This window comes from Rhinopithecus roxellana, chromosome 1 (assembly GCF_007565055.1).
Source record: "Rhinopithecus roxellana isolate Shanxi Qingling chromosome 1, ASM756505v1, whole genome shotgun sequence".
Lineage (NCBI taxonomy): Eukaryota > Metazoa > Chordata > Mammalia > Primates > Cercopithecidae > Rhinopithecus > Rhinopithecus roxellana.
This window is the reverse complement of record NC_044549.1, coordinates 59,142,310-59,154,646: the sequence shown is the minus strand read 5'-3', so window position 1 is coordinate 59,154,646 and position 12,337 is coordinate 59,142,310. Positions and strand designations below refer to the sequence as shown.

Genomic DNA, 12,337 nt, shown 5'->3' with positions numbered 1-12,337 from the left:
AGTGAAAAAAGACAAAAGTGTGCTCCATTTTGAGCATATTGAATTTGAGGTGTCTTTGAGAAATCCGAATGGAGATGTCTAATAACTACATGAACAAAATGACCTAGAGTTTGGAAGAATGGATTAGGCTAGGTGCACAGACTTGGGAGCTATTTGGGTCTCTGAAGCCGTGAGAATGAATGAAGCAACCTAGGGAGTCTCTATAGCGAGAAGAGAAAGGCAGCTCTTGTGTGAGGGCTAAGAGAAGACCAAAGTCAAGGGTAAGTCAATCTGTACCTAATGTGCCCTATCTTCAGTGAAATGCACACTCCTAGTTCCTTTTTGAATTCCATCATGCATATGAGATATTTCATTTCCAGAGATGCTGTGACGACCAATGGGAGCTTGGGAAATGAGTGTCTTCTCTTACTTGGATTGGGATTAGAAGATGTCCTCAATATCTTCACTTCTGAATGAAAACACAGCATGTCACCTTCAACTTGTCTCCTCTCTTCATGCCTGATGGGATACAGACTTCTATGTCATGACCAGCTTCTTTTTGTTTCTCTGCACACGTTTCTGGAGGTTTGAAAGTCTTGTTTTATGGTTGAAGGTAATCAAATGAGGAAAAGGTACACAAGTACAGGCATTACAATCAAAATTGCAGTTTTAACTCATGGTTTCTTACCTTAAGTTGTAGAAATGCACTCATTAATGAAAATACAAATTTAAGATATTTTCTGAGTGCATTATTGCTAATATAATTGAGGGCTCACAATATGCATGGAGATTGGATTACACATTTGTGGTTTATATGAATTTTCTTGTTTAGTATTCCCTTCAACTCTTTGATGCTATATTATTTTCATTTCCTTTTTACAGAAAAAGAGACTGTGATTCCAAGAGGATAATATGTTTAAGGACATGTGACTAATCAGTGGCAGAATTAGAGTTGAAATTCAGGAGTCTGTGTGTTCCAAGTCACAATGATTTTAAATTGCCATAACAAATTTCCATTTGTCTCTTTGAGAATGAATGCAATCTTAATGTCTTTCATGAGTAATACTATCAGATTGCTGGGGTTGAATTTTGACTCTTCAACCTGTTAGCTATGTGACCCTGGGCAAGCCTGTTCTTATCTTGAGCCTGTTTCCTTATCTTTAAAATGGGGATAATAATAATAGTACCCATCTCATGAGTTGTTATAAAGATTAGGTATCATAATGTTGGTAAGATTTTCAGTAGGATACCTGACACGGTATCAGTCCTTAACAACTCTCAGTCCCTGTAGTTATTATAATTCTTGCATAAGGGCTGCTAAGAGCAATAGACAATTTCTATAGTACAAATGTGGTTTTATTATATTGTTTCTCAAACTTATGTGCTTGAAGATTTTAAAGGGAGCAGGACTTGGTAATGTGAGAGACAGCCATTTCTCCATCAACTCTTTCTTGACAAAATAGACTTATAACACCTGTATTTGAATTTTACAACACTATATTACCCCTGATTTCATGGAAGGTTGGTCAGGCATCCTTTGGTATTAGGTGTTATAGAGGCTTTTGTGAGGGGTTAGGAGGGAGCTACATAGAACATGGTGTTGTAAATCCATAAAGAAATAAATTGGAGTTGAAGAACTTAAGTGCCAATCAGGAGAAAAATAAATTGACATGAGCCTGTAGTTATCTACCGTGTTAAAATAAACCCTAAATGAGAAGCCCTTTACCCAGATGCCCTTCCCCTGTATAAAGAATCTCCTAGTTAACACAGTATCTCAAGACTGCTTAAGACAGTAAGCAGAATTGAAGAGAGCAATGATTTAAAATTTCCATCTGAAGGTTTTGTTTGTTTGCTGTGTGTGTGCAGTTGTGAGGACTCTTTGTAGCAGTGTGAGTGGTCGGGAGTAGAGAGTGAGTGAGACATTCAGGTGACAGTAACCCTGTGTGGGTAACAGCATGTGTGGAGGCTGGTGATATCAAAAAGACAATTTGGCTTGCTTTGCTTTGGCATTGTCTGAAGTGTTAATATAGAGGTTTTGAAATCTGTTGTCAGACACTTCGTAGGAGATTTCTGTCTCCATAGAGGGCTCTCAGTGCTGTCTCCTCAGTCACAAAAATCTAAGTTGACTGATTTACACAATTTCCCACCACAGATTCCTTTATTGCCCCCTCTAAGTACATGATTAGCATGATTCAGTTTTAAGAACTATGTTAGGTAATAGCGACACACAGTGTAATTACTACACTACTTATGGTTACTTCTTGTTTGGCCCTATCTAACTTTTCAGCCTTCTGTCTCTTGCAGTGTTATTGTCCTATGGGTTCCCACCACCATGGTTTTCTCTCAATGTTTTGATCAAAACCTGTGGCTTTTCTGCACGCTGTCTTCTATGCCTGCAATGCTGCTCACCCACTAGCTTGAGCTGTACCTCACATTTCAGGCTTCCTGTCACGTCTTCATGGAAGTCTTCTTAGCTCCCCAATCTCCTTTACATTCCTTGTTATTGCATCCTCTCCAAGGACAGAATTCTTATCCTTCTGAATGTGTGGTTTACTTGTATGTGTTTAGGCATGATTAAATTATGGTCTGTCTCTCCTGCTGTACTGTAGGTTCCATGAGAGCAAGGGGCTGTCTTTGTTCAGCATTATGTGATGAAGCATTTGGCATAATTCCTGGCACATAGTCAATGCTCCAAAAATAATTGCTGAATGAATGAATGAGTTAATAAGACTCTCTAGCAGAGGAGATCACAAGTCAACAAAGATTATAGTACATTGCAGTGAGTTATGAGAAATGTTATACAGGCTGTTCCAAGGACCTAGAGGTGGGCATTATTAACTTTAGGCATAGTGTCTTCAGGAAGGACCTCTGGAATTGGAGATCTAAGTTGAGTAATGAAGAATCAGATGGTGTGAAGAAGCGGTATTGAGGGTGCATTTTAATCAGAGGGATTAACTAGGGTTGAGATGTGAGTCTAGATAATGGCAGTCTTGAAATTAGGGAATGAGGAGAAATGGATGGATTTGGAATGTAAATATAGGGAACATGAATGCTGATGGTTTGTATGTTAGAGGAAGAGCTTAATCAGGAGGCTAGTGTGACTGAATGGTGTTATTGTTCTCCTAGGGAGCAAATATAAGAAGTGAACTGGTACTCTGAATCTTTCCTACGTTTACTTCTGATCCTCTTTTCTGCCCATTATTTCCAGCAGTTCCCACATGGGGTCTCATATCTATCCCTATCATGTCCCGGAAGAAATAATCTAACTTCTCTAAGGCATCAGGTTCCTCCCTTGTAAAGGGGGAATAGTAGTACCTATCTTATAAGGCTTTTATGAGGATGACATAAGTAATAAATTCAATATACAGGGTCTAGCATATAGTAAGAACTCAGTAACTACAAACCAGTAAAATTACCAGTTTCAGGCTACTACTCTAAGTAGTGTCCCACTGAGTTGAGAAGATCATTGCCAGCTGACATGGATGGACTTAACCTCCCTGGTTTGTAAAGAAAAGAGAACAAGGCAGATATCCAAAATGAGCCCATGATGAAAGGCAACATCTCCCATGAGATAGAGCTATGGGGAACACAGATAGGCTGCCTCCTGAAATCAGTATGTCAGTTTCAGGTGCCTCGAGGCATGCTGTGGAGCAATCTCTGCCCTTGAATTCCATGACCCCATGTATATTCTCAAAATAACTTCCCTTTTTACTTGAACCACTATTGAGAAGGTTTAGGTTTCTTGCACCTGGGAGAGCATTGATGAGAAGAGGCATTCAGTATAAAACAAAATTAGTGTGTAGGCATCAAAGGAGACCAGGAATGATAACTTCTAAGTTAGCATGTGCAGGTCATTCTAAATTTAAAGGAAGTGATCTTCCTTTGAATGAGTGGCTAGTTAACCGCCCAATCATTTTACTAGCCTAAGTAATATTAATTATGAGCCTAAGTAATATTAATTGATAGTCCACTACATTTTACCCTCAATTTTTAAAATGATGCAATAATGAAAATACCAAGTAATATCAGATATTATTGGACTTGCTTTTCATTTCATAAGTGAAACAGGTGAAATGGGGAAGGTGAGAGTGTCCCACCAATGTCCTAGGTCAACTGGTGATCTCAAACTCATCCGTTCTTACATAGTTGGTGCATAAGATTTCCTTCCTATGACTACTCCACCCATCTAGGAACCCAGGTTTCTCCTCTCATTTCCTGGGGGTCACCTATGCAGGGTAGGAGGCTAAGGAGGTCTAAGGATGCCTGTGGTTTATGACTCTTGTTGGAAAATCAATGTGCAATATCTAGCTGCTGTTAATGGATGGTCTTCACTTGAAGGCAGCTAATAAAATGGCTTGAACAAAGTGTATTGAGCTGTCATGTACAGTGTTCTCTTGGCTGGAGGTTGGAGATATGGATCTTTAGGTAGAGTCACATCTCTCTGGTACTAGTCACAGATGGCCTTTACTCTAGTGGGCCACATCCCGCTACCCATATGGTCCTTCCTTCCTCTTCTCCCTCTGCTCTCAACAGTCTGGGGAACAGGAAAAAACTCATTCTTCAATTTTAAATCTGAGTACCTTAATAGGTTTTACATTTAAATTCCACATGTTTGGGCCTCTCTTCTCTGGTTAGTGGGTGCATTAGTCCATTTTCCTACTCCTATAAAGAAATACCCAAGACTGGGTAATGTATAAAGGAAAGAGGTTTATTGGACTATCATAGTTCCACATGGCTGGGGAGGCCTCATAATCATGGCAGAAGGCAAAGGAGGAGCAACGGCACAAATTACACAGTGGCAGCAAGAGAACATGTGCAGGGGAATTGCCCTTTATAAAACCATCAGATCTCATGAGACTTATTCACTATCACAAGAATAGCATGGGAAAACGCATCCCCATTATTCAATTACCTCCCACTGGGTCCTTCCAATGACACATGGGGATTATGGGAGCTACAATTCAAGATGAGATTTGGGTGGTGACACAGCCAAACTGTATCAATGGGTAATTCATATCTTGCTGTTTGAACTTGTATGGAGGGGGGTGGTAGGTTTTCAGAAATTCAGGGAGCTTCAGAGGATGGAGGAACATATATATCATTAAGTTTTTAAAATATTACTCATCTGTATAAGTTTATACACAAGTCCCAGAAGGGGATACAAGTTTTACTACTTCCTTATATAAAGTTATCAGATTCTTCCACATAGAAATGTACCGGTATCCTCGGCAGCTTCCAGTGTTGTTGCAGAAGGACAGGGCTATAGATTTTCCTAGAAGTATGAAATAATTCACAAGATTTGCTTGTTATTCATATGGACAGCACATTAATAACACAGGACCCTAGAATCCTGCCTTATCTAGGCTGCAGCCCAGCTAAAGGGATGTGGAGCTGACTCCTTAGATTTAGAACAACATTTTTCCTGCTTTCTGGAAAAAGAAAGGATGAAAAGTGCTATCATATCAGAGAAGACCAGGTATTTGAAAACACCTGAGCTCTCTAGAGATAAATGAAAACCAATGACTTGGGGGCTACTTTGGGGAAATTTCTTTGTGAATTTGAGGTTATGTGTAAACAAGTTTTATGGCAGCTAGCTAACTGACAAAGATTTCAGGTGTGCTGTGCCATGACCTGTCTCTCTCTCACACACACACGACATACACACCGTGACAGATGTTTATGCAGAGAATTTTGCTTCTTTCAAGTGGCTATATAGATGGGCTTTACAATGAGACTTCTACATTAAGTCTAGTATATGCACTAAATATAACTTTATATATAGTCTTCACATTAAAATAACATCAAAATTCTTGAAATATTTCTTAGATGATACCCACAGTCATGAATCTGATCCTGTTGAGAAAATGCAGAGAATTAAACATCCAAGAGATGTTGCTAAAGTCATTGCAATTATACTGCACATAATTTGTACTATGTTCCCCAAACAGCCAGTCTAATCACAAAATTTCCTATTTATCATCTTCTTTTTTGGTGAATCCCATAGAGAAGAATGGCTAACTAATTGAGTTTGTAAGTCATTTATCACCGAGTATGATTTAAATGTGATTTTTTCTCTCTCTTCCTTAAGTCTGGGTATTACCAAACGTTTCATCTCTGCCTATTTGATTGATGAAACACTGTAGTCCAGTGTTTAATTTACATTTCTTCATCTGAGTGATAGTAAGCATTTTTTCCATGTTTACCAGCCATTTTTATTTCTTTCAGTGAACTACTTAAGATATTTCCTTGTGCTAAAAAATTTAGGTTTAGACCAGTCTATACAATATAATATCATTCATATTTATAAAGTTTTACATGTCTGTATCTGTAGGCCTGCATGTACCAAAATATTTTCTGTAAGGATATGTAGAAATATGACAAGGATCATTTCCTCTGGCAATTATGATGTGAGAGGATTAGTGGGAAAGAAAAAAAATGAAGAATCACTTTAATTTGTGTTCTTTCTTTGTTATATTTATATACATACATTTCTTTTGTAAAAATTTTTAATTGATAAATAATTATGGGGTATGATGTGATGTTTTCATATATATTTCTATTATGGAATATACGCATACATTTATATTCACAACAGATTATATATATTACTTTGATTAAAGAGTATATTTTTCTACAAAATTAATTTTTTAGAAAAAAACCTATTTAAAATTAGTTTATTCACTTGAAATTAGTAGGGAAATGACTGTATGAGCTAGTTACCACACATTCCATTGTCTTTAAGGATCAGGCAGGAAATCAACCTGTCAGAGTCCAGTGTAATAATAAGAAATAGTGAGCCTTGTAGGAAACTGGAGTGTCCCATTTAAAGGCATGCAAAGTCAATTTTTTCAATAGTCTGCCGACCTCAGGAACAGGTCTGAGAATGGTTTTTGCCACTGGGCTGGCAACTGGCAACTGCTGCTCAAAACCAGAAAACAAACAAACAGAAAGATGACAACATCTGCTCTTGGACAGATATATATGATGACTGAATTCCAGTTGTCTTTGTTAGGAGGAACAAATGTAGACAACTATCTTTTATTAGGCACTATAAAAAGCTTTGACAGCTCTTGTACATTCATCCTCTTCTTCCTCTTATGGATGCAGACTTGGATCCCTCACACTTCTGTACATGTTTAGGTGCCAAGCTGGGGACTAAATGCTGTTTCAAAGAGGATTTGCACACAATTCAGAAAGTATACCTGAAAATGCCATCACTTCACTAAAGATGCTACACAAGATCCTCTTCTAATAAGAACAACGGAATTTCCCTTTATAAATGTCTTCTGATAAAGTCATACGTGTTCAGCATTCCATCTACTGAACAAGCTTGGGTGTGTTTAAAAAGAACAAAGCAAGTTTCAAACAGAGTCAGTTATGAAGGGACCACAGCCAGCCTTTGTGGCATGCATCCATGATCCACCACAGCAATTCATTATCTCAGTATTTCATTGTGTGTGGATGACAAGTAACAAATGGCAGAACCAAAATAGGTCATCTTCTCTGTCCCCTAAAACATTTAATATTTGTGAATATATATAGGGGCTTAAGCTTTTTCATACTATGCTTGCTCTGGAAGCTCTCTAGATGATTTCCAAGCTGCAGTTGAGTCCAATATGTCACTGAGATACTATAAATCACATCAGTATAGGATCAGTTGTGTACTGTCTGGCCAGCCAGTCTTAGGAAACACACTGAGCTATCTACAGGCATCACACTATCCATTAACTCAGAAGACTTGAAAGATAATCCTGAGAAACAAATCATAGTACACAGACTCCACAGCATCATAGCCCCAAGTTTATTGCATGGAACACTGGGAACTAGAGGAGATTAAAAAAAAAGTTACAGTTAAAAAGGTTCTAAAAGTTTGAGAAATACTGTGTTCAAGTTTAATAAGTTACTTGTCTGCAGAACTTCTCAGAGCCTTTAATACACTATCATGTTTTGGAAGGCTAAGCAGAGGCTACCATACATAATCTTTCTCACATATATCCCATGTTATTCTATGAAAAACTGTTGCTGAATTTCAAACTTTCTTCAATTCTCAAACCTTTTTCTCTACCATGGCTGTCTCTAGGAAATATGATGGTACGTGGTCAAGAAAATTGTATCATGTCTTTTCCCAAGGACCAATCACCAGAAGGAATTTTTGCAGAAGTTCTTGTTCTAGAATAATGCCACTTGAAAAAAACAATTAAAGTTACATCTGTCAAATAAATTTTATTTTGTTAAAAAATAGTTATAAACTGTAAGACTGAATACAAACAGTTCTTGGGAAAAATGAATCAAGCCATTTTATGGATAGATGTATTAGCAAGACCCTGTCTCTAAAAAATAAAATAGCTTGACCTTCCCATGGCATATAATTGACAGCTGTATATGCCACATGAGCTTGCTCCTCTGGCTGTGACTGGTTGGGCAAAGGTTGACGCATTGGCCTAAGTTGGGCCAATCACATCTTGTCTTCTCAGATAATGTATTAAGACACAGAAACTGAGTCAAATATATGTGTGCCCTGAAGCAATACAATCATGCTGAGAGACATTAGAGTCAGTACCATGGAAGTAAAAGCCTTATATCATTCTCTCATTTATGAGAAGGTAAAAATAAAAATCTTGAAAAGAGACAGTCTACACAGGACAGAATTAGGTAAACAGAGATCAGAGACAGTATGTTCCATGAACAAAGAAAATGAGACGACAGCTGCCTGAAGACTTCACAAATTCCAAGAGGTTTGGCTAAATTTCCTATAATTGGTTCACCGAGATTCCTTTATTTTCTTAAAATACTTCCTCTTTACTTAGCCTAGCTTGAGTGTGTTTCTCTTTCTAACCACCTACTGATCCATAATGAAAATACATAACATGAATCGATCTAGAAGGTATCCTTCCTTATCTATATCTAGAGGAAGAACAATGAACACCAAGCCAAGGGATTCAGGTTCAATGTCCTGTTACGTGAACTAAGCAGGTGACTCATTTCTTTGAGTCCTCCTCCTGATTTCTTAAATAAAGGATTTGAAAATCAATGCACACCCAGTTCTAAATGACGAAACACAAAGATGGGAGGAGAGATTTATAGTCCCTTTGCACCTTGGACTCATTGTTTGGCAGTAACATATAAAACTGTCTTCTGTAATCCCAGCACTTTGGGAGGCCGAGACGGGCGGATCACGAGGTCAGGAGATCGAGACCATCCTGGCTAACACGGTGAAACACCATCTCTACTAAAAATACAAAAACTAGCCGGGCGAAGTGGTGGGCGCCTGTAGTCCCAGCTACTCGGGAGGCTGAGGCAGGAGAATGGCGTAAACCCGGGAGGCGGAGCTTGCAGTGAGCTGAGATCCGGCCACTGCACTCTAGCCCCTGCGACAGAGTGAGACTCTGCCTCAAAAAAAAAAAAAAAAAAACAAAAACAAAAACAAAAAAAAAAACGGTCTTAAAGGTAGTGGTCTAAATTTGGTATTAGAGTCCATTATGCTGGGCTGAAGAGTCATTCGAGCCATGGCTTATCAACCATGGGATGAATGGAATGCTATTCAACCCTTCCAAGCTTCGGTTTCTACATGTTGAAAGCGGTAGAGAAAAATGTATCTCCTTACGGTAATCAGCTTCCATGGTGCCCCCCAATGTTCCCTGCCTGCTGGTCTTCCAGCCCTTGTAGTCTACCACCACAATGAATAGGGGCTGGTGGGTATAACCTGCAGGATATTGTGGAAATAACAAAGTGTAACTTCTGAGGTGATGTATAAAGGCTTCTGTATTGTTTTCTTGGATTACTCACTCTGAGGGAAGCCAGCTACCATGTTGTGAGGACACCAAGCTTCTTATGAGAGGGTGTTCACAAGGCAAGGAACCAAGACCACCTCCCAACAGCCATGTGAACAAACCTTCTTAAAACCATTTTGCCATATCAGTCAAACCTTCAGATCTTGACTGCAACCACATGAGATACTCTAAGCCAGAACCTCATAAGTTTAATTCGTGACCCGCAGAAACTACGACATAATATTTTCTGTTTTAAGCTGTTAAGTTTTGGGATCTGTTATATCACAATAAAGAAAAAATATACTGCTTTGTCGAATTGTTGGAAGGATTAAATAAAATAATGCATGAGAAGTGTTTAGCACAGGGTTTGACCCATACTGAGGACTCAGGACAATTCTATTTATTCATCAGTTTTTCTGGAGCACCCAGAGTGGTACCTGGCATATAGTAAGTGCTCATTAAATATGTGTTGAATGAATGTTAGGTGTTGCTATATTTATTATCATTATCACCATCATCATTCTCTATAGCCTTAGTCCAAAATCATTTCCCAAATGAGCTGGACCTTCAAGTTTCTTGACCTGAAAAAAATTCCTTTACCCTAATTTGCTCTAAAAAATTTCAAAATAAAGCTATTTGAAACCCCAGAACCCAGAAGTTTAGTCCATTTTGTGCTGCTATAATGGAATATTTGAGACTGAGTACTTTATAATGAATAGAAATTTATCAGCTCACAGTACTAAAGGCTAGGAAGTACAAGATGAAGGCATCAGGTAAGGGTCTTCTTGCCGCATCATCCCATCATGAAAGGCAGAAAGGCAAGTGTGCAAGAGAAGTATACACTTACCCTTTTATATTAGCATTAATTCTACCCATAAGGGCAGGCTCCCTGATATGATGTGGATTTATGTTCCTGTCCAAATCTCATGTCAAATTGTAATCCCCGGTGTTGCAACAGGGGCCTGGTGAGAGGTGACCGGCTCATGGAGGCAGACTTCCCCCTTGCTGTTCTTATGATAGTGAGTGAGTTCTCACAAAATCTTGTTGTTTAGAATTGTGTAGTACCTCCTCCTTTGCTGGCCATGTAAGACCTGCTTGCTTCTGCTTCACTTTCTGCCATGATTGAAAGTTTCCTGGGGCCTCCGTAGCCATGCTTCCTGTACAGCCTGTGGAGCCATGAGCCAACTAAGCCTCTTTTCTTTATAAATTACCCAGTCTCAGGTATTTCCTTATAGAAGTGTGAGAATGGACTAATACAGTTCCTCACAGCCCAATCACCTCCCAAAGGTCCCACCTCTCAATGCTGCAACGGCAAGCAAATTTCAACATGGATTTTTTGGAGAAAAAACATTGAAATCATAGCACCAGAGAAAAAAGAATTCAAACTCTGCTGAGGCTGGCAATTGTATAACTTTTTAACGCTTTGGATGCACCTTGTTCATTATCTGGAACCATAGCAGATAAAATGAGAAATTACATTATGTACAGTGAATGCCATATGAACTTTTCAAGAGGTAAAACCAGGTACCTACCGTCGACGCAGGAAGGCCGGTTTCTTGTTGTTCCAGCCACTTTTCCAGGTAGACAGGAACACTTTACTGTTTGTGACCTCTCCTCAATGCGATTCTTGTTACAACATCGGTGTGCTGCTATCACTTCACACGTCCCTCCTTCTGGCAAGAGAGAAAGAACAGGGACACTGATTAGAAATAACTCAATGACCTTTTCTGCATCTATTGAGATAATCATGTGGTTCTTGACTTTGGTTCTGTTTATATGCTGGATTATGTTTATTGATTTGCGAATGTTGAACCAGCCTTGCATCCCAGGGATGAAGCCCACTTGATCATGGTGGATAAGCTTTTTGATGTGCTGCTGAAACCGGTTTGCCTGCACAGCAAAAGAAACTACCATCAGAGTGAACAGGCAACCTATAGAATGGGAGAAAATTTTTGCAATCTACTCATCTGACAAAGGGCTAATATCCAGAATCTACAAAGAACTCAAACAAATATACAAGAAAAAAACAAACAACCCCATCAAAAAATGGGGAAAGGATATGAACAGACATTTCTCAAAAGAAGACATTCATACAGCCAACAGACACATGAAAAAATGCTCATCATCACTCGCCATCAGAGAAATGCAAATCAAAGCCACAATGAGATACCATCTCACACCAGTTAGAACGGCAATCATTAAAAAATCAGGAAACAACAGTTGTTGGAGAGGATGTGGAGAAATAGGAACACTTTTACACTGTTGGTGGGATTGTAAACTAGTTCAACCATTATGGAAAACAGTATGGCAATTCCTCAAGGATCTAGAACTAGATGTACCATATGACCCAGCCATCCCACTACTGGGTATATACCCAAAGGATTATAAATTATTCTACTACAAAGACACATGCACACGTATGTTTATTGCAGCACTATTCACAATAGCAAAGACTTGGAATCAACCCAAATGTCCATCTGTGACAGACTGGATTAAGAAAATGTGGCACATATACACCATGGAATACTATGCAGCCATAAAAAAGGATGAGTTTGCGTCCTTTGTAGGGACATGGATGCAGCTGGAAA

At 38.8% G+C, this 12,337-nt stretch overlaps 1 protein-coding gene across 2 annotated transcripts in view; it reads right to left on the bottom strand.

Annotated features, from left to right (window-relative positions):
• The window catches only part of TAFA1 (TAFA chemokine like family member 1), a 565,991-nt gene that overhangs the window by 119,908 nt on the left and 433,746 nt on the right, over positions 1–12,337 (bottom strand). For both annotated transcript variants that reach the window (XM_030938323.1, XM_030938318.1), the window contains exon 3: positions 11,282–11,422. In XM_030938323.1, the coding sequence (XP_030794183.1) occupies positions 11,282–11,422 (141 nt within the window). The remainder of the gene's footprint in view (positions 1–11,281; positions 11,423–12,337) is intronic.